This window comes from Hemitrygon akajei, chromosome 8, assembly GCF_048418815.1.
Source record: "Hemitrygon akajei chromosome 8, sHemAka1.3, whole genome shotgun sequence".
NCBI lineage: Eukaryota > Metazoa > Chordata > Chondrichthyes > Myliobatiformes > Dasyatidae > Hemitrygon > Hemitrygon akajei.
In genome coordinates this window covers 93,663,032-93,684,884 of record NC_133131.1, presented here as the reverse complement: position 1 = coordinate 93,684,884, position 21,853 = coordinate 93,663,032, and the positions used below count along the sequence as shown (strand labels likewise).

At 39.4% G+C, this 21,853-nt stretch overlaps 1 protein-coding gene across 1 annotated transcript in view; it reads right to left on the bottom strand.

Annotated features, from left to right (window-relative positions):
• LOC140732058 (uncharacterized) overlaps positions 1-21,853 on the bottom strand; it is a 178,875-nt gene that overhangs the window by 117,808 nt on the left and 39,214 nt on the right. The window contains exons 3-4 of the mRNA XM_073054182.1: positions 21,436-21,614; positions 949-1,109 (exon numbers count right to left, since the gene is read on the bottom strand). Coding sequence (XP_072910283.1) covers positions 949-1,109; positions 21,436-21,614 — 340 coding nt within the window. The remainder of the gene's footprint in view (positions 1-948; positions 1,110-21,435; positions 21,615-21,853) is intronic.

Genomic DNA, 21,853 nt, shown 5'->3' with positions numbered 1-21,853 from the left:
TTGGCAGCACCCACTAATGTAATTATGTAGTCATAAGGGATGAACCGACTAGGCTGGAACTGCTTTCTTTGGAAGAAAAGAGATGCAGGCAAAATTTGATTAAGGTGCATAAACATGAAGAGACCTGGAATGAATAGGAATGACCTATATCTCATAGGGGACTCAGGTTTAAGTTTACTGGTGGAGAGATAAGGGGTGAATTGAAGACTTCCACCCAAAAAGAATAAAGGTCTTGAATTTACCATTAGAAAGGGTTGTGGAGGCAAAATCTCTTATCACAATTCAAAGGTATCTGGAGAAGCACTTGACACAAATCTATACGGCAAGAACTAATACGTGAAAGAAAGCTAAACACTGTCATTTTTAATTACATGGATATGGCAAGTTAAATTGCTTCTTGTACTGACAATTTTTATCAATTTTAATGTAATAAATATGAATTAAAACACAAAGTCCAGTGTTTTTAAAGTTGCATTTATATTGCATCTGTTTTAAAGAGACTGACAACCATGCAACATTACTGTTCCACATTCAAATCATAAAGCCACTTTTTATGTTTAGAGACTCACAGAAATTAGAAATACGGGGCCAGCATTACTGAAAGCAATTCTTCTATTGCGTTAGTACTAATTTAAAAAATGGACCATTGTCATATTCCATTAAAAAAGACTCTGGGGGAAAAGAAAGCCAAGCAGGATCCCTCATTACATTTGAAGAGATACATGGATGTGTCACTGACGAGCCGTAGCCTTCAAGTCAAAGGACTTATTGTAAGAAAGTGGGACAATAGTGGGTCACTCATTTTGGCTGGAACAGAATGATGAACTGACTGGCTCATGTTTCATAAAGATTCAATGAAAAAAAGCAAGCCATTTCTACAGTTTTCTGCAGCCATCATATAAATTTATAACTCTAATGTTAAGAGGCCAAGAAAAATAATAAATTTACCTTAATGAATCAATCACATCTTTCTGAAAATGTATCATTGAAGCTGGTATGCTTATGGGGGTGAAGCATTCACTTCCTTCACAGTTCATATCCTGAAGTGCTTTCCCATGACTTACATAAACCAGTACTCCTAATGCTGCAGAATTTTCCATATTTTTGATCTGCAAAGAAACAAAAAGATATTTCTATGAAAGAAATCAAGAACACAGTAATAGTAATTTGTGGGTGACATTTTCAAAATAATGCAAATTCCAGAAATCTACAGTATAAACAGTATATGTTAGAAATATTCATCCAATCAGACAGCATATGTAGAAACAATAAAATGAATTAACCATTCAGATTGATGTCCTGATATTGAAAATGGAACCAAATATTTAAGCAACCAGAATTGGCAGGGGAAATGCTGGGAATTAGAGAGAGGTTGTCTGGAAAGGCAGAGTGGGTTTGAAGGGGAGAACCGGATCGGCTGCTGTGCTGGAAGGGCAAAATAGGTTTGTGAAGATTGAATAATAGAATTAATTAACAACAGAATCCATTTTTACAAAACAAACACTATGGTACAGTTCTGAAATTGAACTCGTGTAGAGTCCAATAGACTATATATTGCCTCAGTGAAAGCTGTGCTCCTTTAAGTTGAGTTTATTGAACAGCATTGAGAACAAACTGGCCGTGGAGATGGGACATCAGTAGGCTCAGCAATACAGCATGTTATGTACCAATTTTGCTTGTACCAACTTTGTTTGATGGTCAACAGCAAGACAGGCAACTTGCTCTTCACTGCAAATTCTGATCTGTCCAAGACTTTTCCAGATCTGATGAAGGGTACTGTAAATATTCAGTATGTTTCCCTTTTACCTTTCTAAAATTCCTGGCTGCCCTGATGAGTCACTCTGGATTTTTTTCCTGTCTTTGTGTTTCATTGAAGTTTGATTTAATCTCGAGGAACAATAAATCACCTTTCAATCAGGGATTACGAAGCTACTTGGATACAGCGTGGAATTCAAAACTTTCAAATATTAATGTTCACTAGCCTACTTCCTTTTATACCCGTCATTTGTTTCTTACCTTTGACTCAATCAGCACAAAATCAGATGCTTCAGCTCAACCTGTCTGTGCCAGCCATCTCTTTTAAAATCTCCCTTTCACTGTATAGGAGCTTTCATTGTGTGCTGCGTCTGTGAGGCTGAGTCCGGCGCCATGGAAGTCCATAGCGGGGGTATTCCCTTCTGCCGCCTGTATGGGATGACGAGTCAATCGGGACCTTGAGAACTTGTGGAAACTGTGTGGTGGTTTCTTTCAAACTTATAGTCTTTTAACATCTTTGGACTATTTTTACTGTGCCCATTATCTGTCTTTTTTTTAATCAATTATACTATTATTTGCACTGTTGTAACTATATGTTGTAACTATGTGGTTTTGTGCAGGTCTTGTAGCTTTAGTTTTTGGTCTTGTTTTGTCTGGTGGATTTGGAGCTCCTTTCCAGGGAACGCACTAAGATGGTAGCGCAATATTAATACGCAGTAGCCTCTCCGGACTCTGGATTGGGGATTGCCAAACGTTACGTGGATTTTCTGGTGTAGTCTGTTTTGTCATGTGCTTTTGTGATATCATTCTGGAGGAACATTGTCTCATTTTTTAACTGCATTGCATTTGTGGTCTCTAAATGACAATAAACTGAATCTGAATCTGAAAAACCTTTTTTTTAAAATACTTTATTATTTCTGCTTTTCCCCTATCACAGACCTCCTGTTACTCTTTTTCCACCTTTCCTATAAATTTTCTTTTATTTGAACATGTATTACTTTGCATAAAAGCAATTTCAAGCAGAATAATAGCCGAAAGCACCTAGGCTGCAAGCAAGGAGACAAGGGATGGTCGCTTCAGACTTGACGGATGATACCCATTGAAGCCCAAGCTGTAAATCAACAGTGTCACAAAGAATATCATAATATCACAAGTTCATTGATTGAACAAGCCATCAGCATGCTGAAAACATGCTCAAGCTGCTGACAAAAATCTGACAGCACACTCAATTTACACCAGCCAAGGTCTACACAGCAGATTTGTTACAGCTCCCTACTCAAAGAACAAGGTGTAGGTTATACATATGTGGACAATAGTGAAGAAGAGGACAAATGTGAAGAGAATAATTCCCTGTCATCGGCTCACACTGTTCTCAGGATTGCCAAAGATGCCTTCATTAATACTAAGTTCACTTCAGAGTGAAGAATGATGCATGATGCAAGTTGTCAGTGAATAAGGAGCAAACACGAGGAAATCTGCAGATGCTGGTAATTCAAACAACACACACAAAATGCTGGTGGAACACAGCAGGCTAGGTAGCAGCTTACTTCTCCTCTTGCAGTTCCAGATCTCCTGCAGTACCTGAAACTATTGAAGTGTATCAACTCTTCCCTCCTTAATCCCTCCTGAGTTTATACTGAGTTTAACTCAGATTCTCCAAGAATGCTACCTGCTAAGCTGAGGATTTACAGTGTTTTCTGAATTACTTCAGAATTTCAATGTGAAGCCTTTTTTTAATTTATGGGGAAATAATGTTTAAGTTAAAAGGGAATAGAATGAAAGAGGTAATGGAAAAGCAGGAAGATGAAATGAACATTTCTCCAGTAACAGATCACAACCAGAAGGAATGACACTTAGAACTTTGAATTCTTAACTTTCCGGACATAGTTGATGGACATTCATTAACAGTTATTAAGCTTCAAGTATCAATTTGGGATTGCATGATATACATAGATCAAGAGAAAAAGACTCTTGTATCTAAGTGAAAACAGATCACCACAAAGTGATCTAAATTAATTACAAATATAAACATGAAATAATTGACTGCATAAGTATTCAACTCCTTTAATATGATACACCAAATCATTACTGGTGCAGACAATTGGTTTTAGAAGTCACATAACTAGTTAAATAGAGATCATCATGTGCAGTCAAAGTGTTTCAATTGATCGTAATAAAAATACACCTGTGTCTGGAAAGTCCAACTGTGGGCGAGTCAGTGTCCTGGTTAAAGCTACGCCATGAAAACAAAAGAACACTCCAAACAACTCTATGAAAAGGTAACTGAAAAGCACAAGTCAGGAGATGGATACAAGAAAATTTCCAAGTCACTGAATATCCCTTGGAGTACAGTTATGTAAATCATCAAGAAACGGAAAGAATATGGTACAGTTGTAAACATGCCTAGAGCAGGCCATCCTCAAAAATTGAATGACTGTGTAAGAAGGGGACTAGTGAGGGAGTCCACCAAAAGACCTATTGATAACTCTGGAGGAGTTCCAACTGTAGTAGCTGAGATGGGAGACTGTGCATTCAACAACTGTTGCCCAGATATTTCACTAGATAGATAGATAGATAGATAGATAGATAGATAGATAGATAGATAGATAGATACTTTATTCATCCCCATGGGGAAATTCAACTTTTTTTTCCAATGTCCCATACACTTGTTGTAGCAAAAACTAATTACATACAATACTTAACTCAGTAAAAAAAAAATATGATATGCATCTAAATCACCGTCTCAAAAAGCATTAATAATAGCTTTTAAAAAGTTCTTAAGTCCTGGCGGTAGAATTGTAAAGCCTAATGGCATTGGGGAGTATTGACCTCTTCATCCTGTCTGAGGAGCATTGCATCGATAGTAACCTGTCACTGAAACTGCTTCTCTGTCTCTGGATAGTGACAACTTAATGGAAGAGTGGCAAAGTGGAAGCCAATGTTGGAAAAAAAATCACATGAATCTCGGCTAGAGTTTGCCAGAAGCAGTGTGGGTGACTCCGAAGTCAGATGGAATAAGGTTTAATAGTCATTTGAAACCAAAATTGAGGTTTTTGGCCATCAGACTAAACACTGTTTAGTGTAAGCTAAACACCACGCATCATCAAAAACACACCATCCCTATCATGAAGCTGCTGTGGGGATGCTTCACTGTAGCAGGCCCTGGAAGGCTTGTGAGGTAGAGGGCAAAATGAATGTGCAAACTACAGGGAAAACCAGATGCAGTCTTCAAGAGAACAGCGATTTGGGAGAAGATTTATTTTCTGGCAAGACAATGACCCCAAGCATAAAGCCAAAGCTACACAGGAGAGGCTTAAAAACAACCAGGTCTTGGAGTAGCCAAGTAAGAATCCAGACCTCAATCCAAATGAGAATTTGTGACTTGAAAAGGGCCATTCATTCACGATCCCCTTGCAATCTTACAGAACTTGAGCAGTTTTATAAAGAATGGGGGGAAAAATTGCAGTGTTCAGGTGTGCAAAGCTGATAGACATCTAACCACATAGACTCCAGGCTGTAATTGCTGCCAAAGGTGCATCTACAAAATCTGACATGAAGGGGGTGAGTAATTATGCAATCAATTATTTTGTATTTTATAATTGAAATTAATTTAGATCACTTTGAAGACATCTGTTTTCACTTTGACATGAAAGACCTTTTTTCAGTTGATCGGTATAAAAAAAAGCCAAATTAAATCACTGTGATTCAATATGGTAAAACAATAAAACATAAACTTCCAAGGGGGGGGGGGGGGTGACTACTTTTTATAGCCACTGTATTGTCTGCCTTTGAGCCTCAGTAACATCAAATATTTGAATTGTGACTGCTATTTCTATATTTGGCATTTGAAATAACAGTCTTGAGACTGCAGAAGAGGCATCTTCAGCAACAAAAGCGATAAACATCTGATATAAAAATTAGGGCAAAATTTATTATGAACCTCTTTAAATGAGACTGTAAGTGGTTGTACAGGTACATGTTAGACTTACATTTCTGATCTGGTTGTGGAAGGTATCAAAAAGAATCTTAGAAACATGGAGTCCATGTCAGTTGTCATCCATGTTAAAAACAATACCATTTAAGCAACCTGATTAAATCACCTACTCAATTTACATTCCTTTGTTTTCATAATAAATTAAATAATTCACTACCATACAACAAACAAAAATAAACATTTATAACCCAGTTTATTGGAGTGCTGATTTGTATTTATTCCTTGATAAACGTGACTACATTATATTTCCCAGTTAATATCAACCTATTGTCATGCAAAGTTTCTTGCCTGCAAAGTGTTTGCTATGTTTCCTACAATTGTGGTTATACTTCAAGAGATACCAAAACCACTTTGAGATCTTCCAAACTTGTAAAATGTTCTCAATATTTCATTTATTGGATAAGAAATGAGATGTTTTAAATATCACTGCCATAAAAGTACACAACTATTATTTAGATTTACAGGTATATGACTAAGTTTTACAATTATACTCTGTTTATAATTACCCATGATCATGTCATATTTTATAATGTTATATAATGAATTTTAGAAATGCCTTGTATAAAGATAGCAGTGCTTGCTCCATGATAGTGCTACTCATTTTGCTTTTTAACCTTCATCACTAATGTCATATGCTTTTAAAAGCTGTAAAAAGAAAACTTATTTAGGCTTTAGATCCATCTCTGCTATAAAAAGGAATAGATTTAAGAGAGACTGCACGGCTTTTGTTGCAGAAGCCTATCAATTCAACTGATGTGGATTATATTGATTCACTTCCAGGATTATATTCAAATACCTGTTCAAAATTTAAGGCCGTTAACCAAACCTGAATTTAAACAACTAATCCTTTTAAGAAGGTTATGTTTTTGATATAGCCACAAAGAGCAAACAGACTTACAGTACCAGGAAATACTTGTAATCTATACATCATACACAAAGCTTAACACTAAACAGTTCTTCAACTTAGTTGGGTGGTACAAGGGCTCGAAAAACAACTTATATATTTAGTTAAAATTTCAATATTATATCATCATATTAATATGCCAATACAGTTTTAATTTACATCTTTTTTGATGTTACACAATGGTACAGTAAATTTCCCAGTAAACTAAGCAATCTCAAGAGAATCTTAAAACAAATCCTGATGAATTTAAAGTGAACATGGAAAACTGGACTCCAATATGTTTTTTAAAAAAGTGGCAAACAGATTTAGGTGAGTAGATTCTGCACCATGAGACTTCTGACAACTGGACACCACTTTAAAGTTCAAAGTGCATTTATTATCAATGTATACATTATACAATCTTGGCAATCATCTCCTTTCAGGATGCCACAAAACAAAGAAACCCAAAATAACCCAAATATTAAAAAAAAAACCATCAAACACTCAATGTGCAGAGCAAAAAAAAACATACCATGCCAACAATAAAAGTAAGCAAACAGCATTCAGAACAAAAGTGAGGCCTTAGACACAAAACCCAGAGTAGCCCAGAGCCTCAGCATCTATAATTAAGACCATAAGATATAGGAGCAGAAATAGGCCATTCGGCCCATTGAGTTTGCTCCACCATTCAATCCTGGGCTGATCCAATTCTTCCATCCCCCCCATTCTCCTGAACTCCAGGTAATACAGCCCAAGCATATGTTCAGCGCAGAGACGAGCAAACATCACGGAGCCCACAGACACTAAGCCTGCAGCTGATGGAGCAGGCCACAGCCTGAACCTCAGTTCAGCACAGAACGGAGTAAACATCGTGGAGCCCCAGGCAGCAGGAGCAGGCCACAGCCTGAACCTCAGTTCAGCACAGAACGGAGTAAACATCGTGGAGCCCCAGGCAGCAGGAGCAGGCCACAGCCTGAACCTCAGTTCAGCACAGAACGGAGTAAACATCGTGGAGCCCCAGGCAGCAGGAGCAGGCCACAGCCTTAGCGCAGCATAGAGCAAACGTCATGGATCGGCGGGCAGAACCTGCCTTTTCAGTCCATCTGGCCTGGTGTTTAAATCGGCCAGTTATCGGGTCATTCCTTGCTCTAAGACCAAGTAACATCAATACACTCTGGGCCTGGACCCCACTCCCACGTTTCAGCCCGTACACACCCTTTCCAAATTATCCTGGTGCTTAGACCAATCGAACCTTGCTCTTGGTTTAGGTGGACAGGCTTTGAATCTGCCTCTCTTCCACTCTGCTCACCCTGACTTTGCCTCACACCCACACGCTTCGACCCTCAACTCAGCCTCATCTTCACTCACCTTTTTTATTGTTTGCAGTGATCATTTACCATAATTTTATACAGAAAAAGAGTTAGTAGTAAAGTATTTAGTTGTATTCCTTGTTTTGTTAACCACCAGTAAATGGTCACTTGCTTGTAATTAAATTCTAAAACCCAGCTCATCAGTATTAAGCAAAGCAGGAGCCAGGATTACCAAAATGTAGGGTGGAGATAAACAGCCTTCAATACCTAATGCTATTCATTCTGGAATGGCTTAAATTAACAGGGAATACTTTATAAGAGAAACAGATATGATATTACTATCACTTCAAGTTGAAGAGTTCACAAGAACAGACCATGCATTGGCAGTACTCCCTACGAAACTGGATCTTTGCAAGAAACATTAGTTTTAGGAATAAAGAGTGGGAAAATGAGAAAAGAACAAAAAAAAAGCAAAAGATTAGACAAAACCACTTGTTGAAACTTTAAAGTTGTACTAAGCAGAACTTGTCTGACTAATATGGTTATAAATTTTTCAAAGAGGCGACTAATTGTTTTGGTGAGGTTAATACCATTGTACCAGATGGGCTTCAGGAAGACTTTTGACAAGGTTTCATGTGAGATCTGAGGCAATTTAGCAACGTGGATCTTTAAGCTGGCTTGGTGATGAGAGGCAGACAGGATGCTGAGTGTTGTCTTTATAATTGGAAGTCAGCGACCAATGGTGTGCTACGTGGATTGGTGCTGAACTCTCACTGTTTTCTTAACATTATGGATGTAAATCTAGGAAGTTTGCAGATAGAATTAAATTTTGTGGTGTTGTTGATAGTGAGGAAGGCAGTCTCAGATAGAGAACACCATTGCTGTATTAGTAAGATGGTCATAAAAATGTTAAGACTTTAATGCTCAAAAATATGCATTTTGGGAGGTCTAGGATATATTCAGTTAATGATAGGACTCTAAGTGAGTACTAGGCAACAATGGGGTCTTGGTGCACATGTCCAAAGTTCCCTGAAAACAGCAGTACAGAAAGACATACTGCATTACAGCATTTAAAAAGTACGTAAATAAACAACTGAAGCATCATGAACAGGAGGCTGCAAGCTGAAAGATAGGAAATGTGAATCATGTTGATACATCCTTAATTGCTGCATGGACATGTTGAGGTGAAGGGCTTGTTTATGTCCTGTGTGACACGATGACATATATATTGGTATTGGCATAGCTGCTCCACCATTCAAGATGTTCTCCTTTTCTGAAAAACTAATCAACTTCCTTTTCAAATTCCCCCAAATTTCTATCTTCTACAAGCATCTAGGGTAACAAATTGCAGAGGTTCACCACCCTCTATGAGAAATGCCCATTCACCTTCATTTAAATGACCACTCCCTAATATTGTAACTGTGTCAATTTCTTCAGGACTTTGTCATTAGTGGAAACTTCTCAACATCCACCCTTTTGGTCCCCAAAGGATCTTATATGTTTCAATAATCTCCAAGGAATATAGAGTAGATCAAATTATTTTAGCTGCTCTTAATGGGAACTCTCTCAAGCCAGGAATTAGCTCTTCTGGCCTCCTATATTCTTTCTTAAGTAATGGGAGCAAAGCTATATTCTACTAGTAGTGCCACGGGACCCCTTAACTTGCTCAAATTTGGCCTCTTACAATTAATTGCCCTTGGACTGATATTCACCTGTGGCAGAGTATAATATTGGCGATATTGTAAACTGTTTCAACTATCTTGCACTGAAGCCAATGTACCACTTGCCTTTTCTAACTACTTGTTCCACCTGCCTGCTTTTGTAATTCATGCACAAAAACACTTGGATTCCTTTTTCCTTTATTTAGTTGTAATCTTTCTCTCTTTACAAAACCATCAGCCTTTATATTCCTCTCACTTACGATTAGCTCATGCCTTCCGGAATAAAATGGTGCCAGCGAACAATGTGACCAAAGGCGACATACACCAGACAGTTCACAAAACTAATTATTTCATTTCTTTTGAATCTTCTTTTTCTTTCAAGTGTAGTTCTGCTGCTGTTGAAGCCTGTGATCTGCATTTTAGTAGTGTGTTTTTGGGCCAATTGGACGATTTGGCACTTTGCTGTCTTTGAGGGTGTTCCTTGAGGCCTGGAGGCCGGAAAGCCTGGGAATAGGGTGCCAGCTCACGATCAACAACATTTCTCACCAATGAAAGCATCGAGGCGGGTGGGTGTTCAGTGCTGTTTACCAGCCTCTCACTTCCTGCACCTGGAGGAGGTCCCTATGTTCAAATTGTCTCTCTCTTCCTCAGTGCTGTCGGAGGATGGTTCCGGAGTCATGGGTCTGCAGATAGCGAACGACACAGCGCTAGGCTGAACTAGACCTGAGCTGAACTGAATATGCCTGGACTCTTCCAATTTTTGTGTTTTGTATTCTGTGTTTATCATTTTTATTGCCATCTATGTGAGGGGAAAGTCCAGTGAAGGAAGAGCGTGATCTCCCTCATGCGATGGCCTCTTCCTGTCAAGTCTTGTGCTACAATATATCACAGCAATATGGTGGTTGATTGGACGACCAGTAATCACAACACCCTTTTCAGATATGATTTGTAAAAAACGTATAGAATGAGGGGATCTTAACTCGTGCAGATTCCATATATGTACTCCTGTTTTAGTAACTCCAAATGTAACAAAGATGATTATCGTGCCAGGGAAATAATTTATTTATATTTAAGACTTGAAATGTCATTAAAAATATACAGTATTATATTAAAGGAGAAATCCACTACTTTTCGATGAGATTGGTTAGTATCTACTATATCAGTACAATAACCACCCCATTATTCTCTTTCAATGCTAAATGGTGTGAAGCTACTGGAGAGATTAAATAACCTGGACAACAACCTCCTGATTTCAGTGTTTATCTGAACATCAGTGAATGCTGATGGTCTCACCATTATTTTCCCTTTCACTTACCTTCCATTAGCGCCAACATAACTAAAACTCTGCTAAAGATGAATCTTAGTCCTAGGGCAACTAACTGTAATATGCCAAATTTCAGCAAGTGAAGGAGTAGAGGGGCACAGCCAACAGAGCTGCTGTTTCACAGCTGCAATGACCGCAATTTAGTACTGACCGCTGAAGATGATATATAGAACAGTAGCCAAGTAAAATTGAACAGGAAGGTATACAGTAAAAGGGACATCAAGAAAATAAAAAGAACAATGAAGAAATAGGTAAAACAAGGGACAGGTATGTAATGCAAATCAACATGTATTAAAAACAGTACAGTATTTCACAAATATAATCGCAGGACCATCACAGCAGGAGGAGGAGCGAGGGGCTCGGGAGAATGCTGAGTGCTGGGAAGCAGCTGAGGAGCTGAGATGAGTGTGCTTTAAAAGGAGCATGGAGGACAACTGAAGGATTAAACAGAATGTTGATTAGTTGATTAGCGGGAGTGAGTACTTGAGATAATTGGCAGGGACAAATAAAAGGAGGGGTAACTGAAGAGGAGCGGCCAGTGTGTGAGTGGCTCAGGATAGGAGTGGAGCTTTGAGGCTATGGCTTGAGAGGCTTTGGCAAGCAGAGGCTGAGGACGAGCTTGCTCCCAGTGAGGTAAGGCCAGGTAAGTTCCTTTAAGTAATTTAATTAACTTGGGAGTAGGTAATGGAGGCAGCAGTTAGGGCAGTCGAGTGCTCCGTATGCAGTATGTGGGAAGTCAGGGCGAGCACTATTGTCCCTGATGACTACACCTGCAAAAGGTGCATCCAGCTGCAGCTCCTGACAAACCGAGTTAGGGAACCGGAGCTGGAGCTGGATGAACTTCGGATCATTTGTGAGGCAGAGGCAGAAATAGACAGTAGTTTCAGGGAGATATTCAACCCTAAAAGTCAAGAGGCAGGTAGCTGGGTGACTGTCAGGAGAGGGAAGGGGAGCAGAGCACCCCTGTGGCCATTCCCACCAATAGTAAGTATACCACTTTGGATACTGTTGGTGGGGACGACCTACCAGGGATAAGTTGTAGTGGTCGCATCTCTGGCACCGAGACTGGACCCTCAGCTCAGAAAGGAAGGAGGGAAAAGAGGAGAGCAGTAGTGGTAGGGGATTCGATAGTTAAGGGGACAGATAAGATGTTCTGTGGGAGAGATCGAGAATCCCAGATGGTCTGTTGCCTCCCCGGTGCCAGGGTCCACGATTTCTCGGACCAAGTTCTTGGTATTCTCAGGAGGGAGGGTGAGCAACCAGATGTCGTCATCCATGCAGGGACCAATGATGTGGATAGAAAGGAGGAGGAGGTTCTGCAAAGAGAGTTTGGGGAGTTAGGTGCAAAGTTGAAGGACAGGACCTCCAGGGTTGCAGTCTCAGGATTGCTACCCATTCCACGTGCTAGTGAGGCTAGAAATAGGAAGATAATGCAGCTAAATATGTGGCTAAGGAGATGGTGCAGGAGGGAGGGCTTCATGTTTCTGGACAATTGGGCTTTGTTCCAGGGAAGGTGGGACCTGTTCTGTCAGGGCAGTTTGCACCTGAACTGCAGGGGGACTAACATCCTTGCAGATAGATTTGCTATTGCTGCTCTGGGGGGTTTAAACTAGATTTGCAAGGGAAGGGGAACCAGAGTGTTAGAGCAGATAGTGAGGTGGAGGAGGATAAAGGATAATGCGAGGACTGCATGTATAGAAAGAAATAAAAGGTTTGTACGTGATAGAAATGTTCTCAGATGTATCTATTTCAATGCAAGGAGTATTGTAAGTAAGGCAGATGAGCTTAGGGCATGGATTGGCACTTGGGATTACTACTGATGCACCATCAATAACTCACTCTGAGACATAAAGGCAAGATATCGGCTTTTATTGACTAGAAGGAACAAGCAGTGAGTGACCACTATACTACATCCTGGAGACAGAGAGACCGGGCTCAGACCTCCATCACCTTTATACCGGGGTCTGTGGGAGGAGCCACAGGAGCAGTCAGTGAGGGGGCGTGTCCAGATAGGTATATGTAGTTCACCACATTCACCCCCCCCCCTTTGTTTTAAAAAGAGCCCCCATGTGGCGAAGTTTCTTACAAGTATATTTACAGGTTAAGTCTATCAGGTGGTCGAATCTGTCGCTGCGATCTACATAGCACTGGCTGTGATTGCACAGGTGCCAGTGGTGATTGCACCAGAGACGGAGGTTGTGTTGGTTCCGGCCTAACTGGAGGTGTCAGCCCACTAAATATACTTGTAAGAAACTTCGCCACATGGGGACTCTTTTTAAAACAAAGGGGGGGGTGGTGAATGTGGTGAACTACATATACCTGTCTGGACACGCCCCCTGATGACTGGTCCTGTGGCTCCTCCCACAGACCCCTGTATAAAGGTGATGGAGGTCTGAGCCCGGCCTCCCTGTCTCCAGGATGTAGTATAGTGGTCACTCACTGCTTGTTCCTTCTTCCAGTCAATAAAATTGATGCACCATCAATAACTCACTCTGAGACGTGAGACGAGATATCGGCTTTTATTGACTGGAAGAAGGAACAAGCAGCAATTGACCACCATACTACATCCTGGAGACAGAGAGGCCGGGCTCAGACCTCCATCACCTTTATACAGGGGTCTGTGGGAGGAGCCACAGGAGCAGTCAGCAGGGGGCGTGACCAGACAGGTATATGTAGTTCACCACAACTACATTATTGCTATTAGTGAGACTTGGTTGCAGGAGGGACAGGACTGGCAGCTTAATGTTCCAGGGTTCCATTGTTTCAGACGTGATAGAAGGGGAGGGATGAAAGGGGGAGGAGTGGCATTACTAGTCAGGGAAAATATCACAACTGTGCATAGACGGGACAGCCCGGAGGGCTTGTCGACAGAGGCCATATGGGTGGAGCTGAGGAACGGGAAAGGTGTGACCACACTAACAGGGTTGTATTATAGACCGCCCAAAAGTCAGGGAGAATTGGAGGAGCAAATCTGTAGAGAAATAGCAGACTGATGTAAGAAACAGAAAGTTCTAATAGTAGGGGATTTTAACTTTCCACATTGACTGGGACTCCCACACTGTGAAAGGGCTAGATGGCTTGGAGTTTGTCAAATGTGTTCAGGAAAGTTTTCTAAATCAATATATAGAGGTACCTACAAGAGAGGATTCAATACTTGATCTCCTATTAGGGAACCAGACAGGTCAGGTGACAGAAGTATGTGCAGGTGAACATTTTGGGTCCAGTGACCATAATGTCATTAGTTTCAAGTTAATTGTGGATAAGGGTAAGTCTGGTCCTCGAGTTGAGGTTCTAAATTGGAGAAGGGCCAATTTTGTGCAAATGAGAAAGGATCTAGGAAGAGTGGATTGGGATAAGTTATCTTCGCCTTGTACATACTTCCCTCAGGAGGCATTATTCAAGAGCAATAAACTTGATTTCCATGGTTATGCAGATGACATGTCAGCTAAGCCTGATGATGATAACACCCTGTCTTCTCTGACCTGGTATGGCTGCAATAAACAAACGGATGAGCAATCATTTCTAATATCAAATGAAGATAAAACTGAAATACTTCTAGTTGGTCCAAAAGCCAAAAGACGTAAACTGCTTGAAAATGTTAGGAACTTGACTCCCCTTTGTAATATCAGAAGTAACAAGCCTGGATATTATCCTTGATTCAGATTTGAATTTTAAATCCCACATAAAGAAAGTGACCAGAGCAACATTTCTACACCTAAGAAATATTTCAAAGGTATGTCTGCTTCTGTCACTTAATGATGCTGAAAATCTAATTCTCACCTTTATATTGAATAGACTAGACCACTGCAAATTTTTACTGACCTTCCAAATGCAATCTATTGACAAATTTCAACTCATTTAGAATGCCACTGCTAGACTTTAAACCAAAACTAGGATGAGGGAGCATATCACTCCTGTCCTAACTACTCTGCACTGGCTTCCTGTATCTGTTAGAATAGCTTTTAAAGTTCTCTTACTTGTTTTTAAAATTGTCAAAGATTTGGGACCAGAGTACATCACGGAGTCATTTTGGTTTTATAATCCTGCTCGAGCTCTCAGGTCCTCTTTTGCCAGTTTCTTAAATTTAAATAAATCTCCCTCAAAAGATAATTGGCAGGTCATCTTTTTTGAACTATGCTCCTAAACTGTGGAACTCAATAGACTTTTAAAACTAGACTTTTAAATGCCAGCTCAAAACCTATTCCATGCAGTCACTTGTCAAAGGCCTTGCTGAAGTCCATTTAAACAGAGCCCTCTGCCTTGCCCTCATCAATCCTCTTTATTACCACTTCAAAAATACAATATATGATTTATGAAGACCTGAATACTGATTTCTGAAAAAAGGAGCTAGTGATAATGATTATACATGACACCTGTGTTGACAGGAATTGGTCGTACTGAGCTCCAGCTTTCATTGAAAATGAGAATAAACTCAATTATATATTTCATTCAATGTGTTGATTATGTTCATATACATTAGATAGATAGATAGATAGATAGATAGATACTTTATTCATCCCCATGGGGAAATGCAACATTTTTTCCAATGTCCCATACATTTATTGTAGCAAAACTAATTACATACAATACTTAACTCAGTAAAAATATGATATGCATCTAAAAACACCCTCTCAAAAAGCATTAATAATAGCTTTTAAAAAGTTCTTAAGTAGTTTACTTAAATACATTGAGTCCTAACCCCAGCACTTTAACATATCTTACTCCTGGCGGTTGAATTGTAAAGCCGAATGGCATTGGGGAGTATTGATCTCTTCATCCTGTCTGAGGAGCATTGCATCAATAGCAATCGGTCGCTGAAACTGCTTCTCTGTCTCTGGATGGTGCTATGTAGAGGATGTTCAGGGTTTTCCCTGTTGTAACTATGTATCTCCCAGTATACAAAATATTCAGGCTACCCTTATGGTTAAAAAAAAGAACAAGTCTGGATGATTTTTCATGCACCAATTTCTGCTGATTTTTTGGGTAGTTTTTAAAATCCTCTTCATGTACATTAGTTTGCCTTTTGTATTTTGGATCACACATGTGAGAGCATAAAGTCCGTGGTATTTTTATTATGCAACTGTTAGCTAACTGTATATAACAACTGGACTGCTTTGGTTCCCTAATGTTAAATGTAGCAGAACTTGTGACATCTCTTTTTTTAGTTCAATATGTGATGCAAAGTTTGAAAGAAGAACAAACAAGTGCAAAGAATAATGAAACGTGTAATTATGTATTTACTTTGGAATATCTTCTTCAGCCTGTGTGAATAAGTAGAGGAGCATTGTATTATGTTGCCTGGGAATGCAGGACTGGCTTCCCACGTGACAAATGGATTCCAGAGCAGTCTTTATTATTAGTGGAAAGCAAATGCTCATTATTGAGAGTGAATTTGCTGTCATGAAGGTAAAGACCAAAGGATCAGCATATAAATTCCCTTCCTGAAACTGACTTTGGGTCCACTGTTTCTGCAAATAATGGGCTGTACAGATAAAACACCTGTGCACTTCATCTGTAACCACGAATAAGAGGTTCCGACTTGGACTTCCTTCATTATTTTTCCGTCTATTCCATCAGTTGATACATTTCTTTCTTTCATCTTCACAATTGTCTAATTTATTTCCAGATATGTGCAAAATGGACAATTATGAAGATGAAGCCCTCTATCCAAACAATCATTTTCAATGAACTAATGCTATCCAGTACAGAATTCTGCAGAATACTGTTAATTACTTCAACCCCTCACAAAAATATATTCAATCTCCATTCAGTTTTGTCCTTGCTAGTGAATTTTTAATTCATTTTTGCTGTTACTCCACTCATAGATTCCTACTTTCTGTGCTTTCAAACCTGTCATCTTCTTTAAAAATATCATCTTCATGTATTTGCCATTTCTGTGTTCACACTTTTAATTATTTTCTTAATACCTTTAATTAAAGATCCGCATTCTCACTGGCACAGTCTAGTAACAAAGTTCTTATTCCCCAGTTTGTTGCCCTCTGTTTTGAAGATAATTATGATTTCAGACACTCCACTATGCTCAGTCAATACCAAATCTCAATGGAACCTTAATATATACATTCTTGGGCTTTCATTATTTCTTACTCTATTTCCCTCCGGATCCTTGGATATATGCCATCAAATTTTAGCAAATTGCATTTTAACCTAATTAACTTATCTAATGCTTTTATTATAATATCACTTATCCTTTTAACCAATGCAATCAAAGTCTTTCATAAATATTGAAGTATAGTTGTTTTATATGTATGCACCAGTTCCACTTATCCTTTGATAATTCAATTATCTCCACTTTCAAATCAAAAGTTAAATATAACTCTTTTATTTTTTACTGATGCATTTAGAACCATAGAACACTACAGCACAGAAAACAGGCCATTCGGCCCTTCTAGTCTGTGCCGAAACTTTATTCCACTAGTCCCATTGACCTGCACCCGGTCCATAACCCTCCAGACCTCCCATCCATGTATCTATCCAATTTATTCTTAAAACTTAAGAGTGAGCCCGCATTTACCACATCAGATGGCAGCTCGTTCCACACTCCCACCACTCTCTGAGTGAATAAGTTCCCCCTAAATCTTTTCCCTTTCACCCTAAAGCCATGTCCTCTCGTATTTATCTCTCCTAATCTAAGTGGAAAGAGCCTACTCGCATTTACTCTGTGCATACCCCTCATAATTGTGTAAACCTCTATCAAATCCCCCTCATTATTCTACAGTCCAAGGAATAAAGTCCTAACCTGTTCAATCTTTCCCTGTAACTCAACTCCTGAAGACCCAGCAACATCCTAGTAAATCTTCTCTGCACTCTTTCAATCTTACTGATATCATTTCTATAGTTAGGTGACCAGAACTGTGCACAATACTCCAAATTTGGCCTCACCAATGTCTTATACAACCTCACCATAACATCCCAATTCCTATACACAATACTTTGATTTATGAAAATAGTCCACACATTTATTCATTCTGCCCAAGTGCATGACAGTGTACTTCCCTACATTATGACCATGAGACCTTGGAGAGGAATTAAGCCACTTGGCCCATCGTCTGCTCTGCCATTCCTCTTTTGTGATTTATCATCCCTTTCAACCCATTCTCCTGTCTTCTCACTATAAGCTCAGACACCTTGATTATCAAGAACCTATCAACCTCAGCCTTAAATATACACAATAACTTGGCCTGTACAGCCATCTGTAGCAAAGAATTTGACAGATTCATGACACTCTGGCTAAAGTAATTTTTTCCTAATCTGTGTTTTAAATAGACTTCCCTCAATTCTGAGGCTGTGCCCTCTGGTCCTCGGCTTCCCCCTCTATCCAGACCTCTCAATATTTGATACGTTTCAATGAGATCCCCTCCTCATTCTTCTAAACTCCAGCAAATACAGGTCCAAAGCTATCAAACGCTCATGTGTTAACCTTTGCATTCTTAGGATTATTCTTGTGAACCTCCTCTGGACTCCTTCCAATGCCAGCATATCCTTCCTTGAATAAGGGGCCCAAATCTACTCATAATACAGGTGGCCCCCGTTTTTCGAATGTTCGCTTTACGACAGCTCGCTGTACGAAAGATCTACATTAGTACCTGTTTTCACTAACCAAAGAGGATTTTCGCTTTTACGAAAAAAAGACGCCCGCTTTATACGTGTGTTTACCCCGAGAAAGACTACCATGACAGTGAAGCCTTGTGCAGGCAGTTGCGCGCGCATGCGTGTACATGCGTATGTGCGTACGTGTGTATGTATTTATGCACTTGCATGTATGTGCCGATTTTATTTTTTACTCCAAATCGATTTTGGCTCGCTGTCTTCCCGGGTTTGATAAGTGAAACTACACCGTACATACAATATTTCTACTTTATATAGGCTGTATATTTATCATATCATTCCTGCTTTTACTATATATTAATGTTATTTTAGGTTTTATGTGTCTACGCCTTTATTCCTTCTGCCCAAGTGCATAACCGTGCACTTCCCTACATTATATTCCATCTGCTACTTCTTTGCCCATTCCCCCAAACTGTCTAAGTCCTTATGCAAGTTACCCTGCTTCATCAACACTTTACCTGCCCTTCCATCTAAATTCATATCGTCTGCAAATTTGGCCACAAAACATCAGTTCCTTCATCCGAATCATTGACAAAGAAGTGCCCCAAAACCAACCCCTGTGCACACCACTAGGCACCAGAAGCCAACCAGATAAGGCCCCCTTTATTCCCACTTTTTGCCTCCTGCTATTCAGCCAATCTTCTATTCATTCTAGTACCTTTCCTGTAATACCATTGGCTCTTATTTTGATAAGCAGCCTCATGTTCAGCACCTTGTAAAGGCCTTCTGAAAATCCAAATAAACAACATTCACTGACTCTCCTTTGTCTATCCTGCCTATTACTTCCTCAAAGAATTCCAACAGATTCATCGAGCAAGAAAACCATGCTATTTTATCATGTACCTCCAAATACCCCAAAACTTCATCCTTAGTTAAACTCCTACATCTTTCTAACCACTGAAGTTCTTTCTTTTGCCTCCCTCCCTTCTTAACTGGTGGAATGACATTTGCCATTTTTCAGACTTCAAGAATGCTGACAGAGGGAGCTTCCCTGAGCAATAGAAAAAGGTATAATTGTATCTCTTAGAAAATTGGTCTCCAAGACAGACAAAAAAAAAATTCTCTCTAAGATATAAGAGTGAAACCAATTAAGGGCACCACCAGAGACTAGTTTTAAAGCTGGTTTTAAGGCTGGTCTTAAAGGTTAGATTACATAGAATCCAAGGAGAGTTGGCTAAGCAGATACATAATTGGTGAAGCAGAGGATGATGATTGAAGCATAGCTTTCAGACTGGAGACCTATGATAAGTAGTGTGCCTCAGGTTTTGGGATCAGGCCCATTGTTGTTCATCCATTTATATAAACAATTTGGATGAGAATGTAATTAAGTCATTTACATAAATGAATCGGGTGAGAATGTACAAGGCATGGTTAGTAAGTCAGGAAATAGCATTAATGCTATTATCAATATGATGAATAAGATTATCAAAAATTACAGAGAGCTTGACTTGCTAGGCAAGTGGGCTGAGAAATGGCAAATAGCACTCAATTAAGATAAGTATGAGGTGCTGCAGTTTTAGGAAGCTAGAACAGGGTAGAACTTTCACACTAAAAGGTATGACTCTGGGTGATGTTGTAGACAGAGGAATTGAAGAAAGCAATTAATTCATTCCCTGGAAGTGGCATCACAGGTAGACAAGTTAATAAGGGAGGTAGTTGGCACACTGACCTTCATCAGTCAGGTCACTGACTATAAGAGTTGGGTCATTATATTGTAGTTGTACTTGACCTTGGTGAAATTTCTTGGAGAATGAATGAACACTATCTCTTATTCCTTCTTTTTTTCACTAAGATTAATCTTTGAGATTAATTTATCTGGAGGATTTGTAATAATTTTTTTTGCACCATACTGCTGCCATAAATCAAATTACATGTCACACAAGTCGATGATAATAAAAAATATTCTGATTTTGATGGTTTTGGCTAAGCTACTATATGAAAGGTGACATAATGCTATACTAAGTGAGATGAAGATTTGAGAGTAGATTGCCAGGATTTAAGGGTCTGAGTTATAGGGACAGATTGGGCAGACTAGGACATAATTCCTTAGGGCATCGGAGACGGAGGGGTGACCTTATAGATGTGTATAAAAGCATGAGGGCCACAGATGCATGCACACCATCTTTTTCCAAGGGAAAGGAAATCAAAAATTATAGGGCATAGGTTAATGGTGAGGGGGAAAGATTTAAAAGGGACCTGGGGGCAACTTCTTTACACAGTGTGTGTGGTGCATATCTGGAACAAGCTGCCAAAGGAAATGGTTGAGGCAGAGATATTAACAATGTTCAAAAATATTTGGACAAGAAAAGTTTGTTGGGATATGGGACAAGCATGGTCAACTGCAACCTGCTTAGATGGGCATTTTGGTCAACAAGGAATTGCACCCGAGGGCCTGTTCCCATGCTGTACTACGTTATGACTCTTTGACTCGATGTGTAAACTTGGGGAAGTTGTTGCGTAGGTAATGAACTCACTACCAGTTAACCACATGTTTCTATAGAAAAATAGGATTTAGCAACTGGAATAAAAACTATTGCCCTGGGATGCAGTTACAAGCATAAACCCAATAAAGTTGTGCTTTCAACCAATTTGAATGAAAGCCTGACCTGATCTGACTATGCATTGCCCCAACTCAAAAACCTTTGCTGATGTCACAAGCTGCTTCTTAGGAGTCAGAGATGTCATGGAAAATCCCTGACACCAATAACAACCTTCAGCCAGGGCAAATAGTCTGCCAAATGTGTTATTTATTTTATTTATGTTAATCTTCTAACTCAATTATTAAAGTCTCACTGAGTCTCTGTAATCAAGATAACCCAAATTCCAGGCTGGGAACCTCTGCAGTATAGAATCTTACAGGAGGAAATAATTTTAAGTAGTACCTTTGTGAAGTATGAACAGTTCCCTTCAGCAGACACCAAAGCCACAGCACCTTTTACTGCAGGGGTAATATCGCAACCATCTCCACCATCCCTGAGAGAATATAGCATGGATTTCCAACTTTTCATTATCCAATCGTACCTTGCATCCAGTCGTTTGCCAATAATTGTCATTCTTAATTCTGAAATAAAATGTCATAAAAAGAGTGATGCATGGTGATGCAGACCAAATTATTTCAAAGTTCAAAGTAAATTTTATTATCAGGATACATATATGTCACCATATACAATCCTGAGATTCATTTTTCCTTATTAGTTCTATGTTAATGTCAAAAGTCAACAGGGAAGGGGAGCTGAGATTACAATTAATTATCCATCATCGAGCTACTATTTTCTATGTTTAAAAACCTGCCTCTGACAT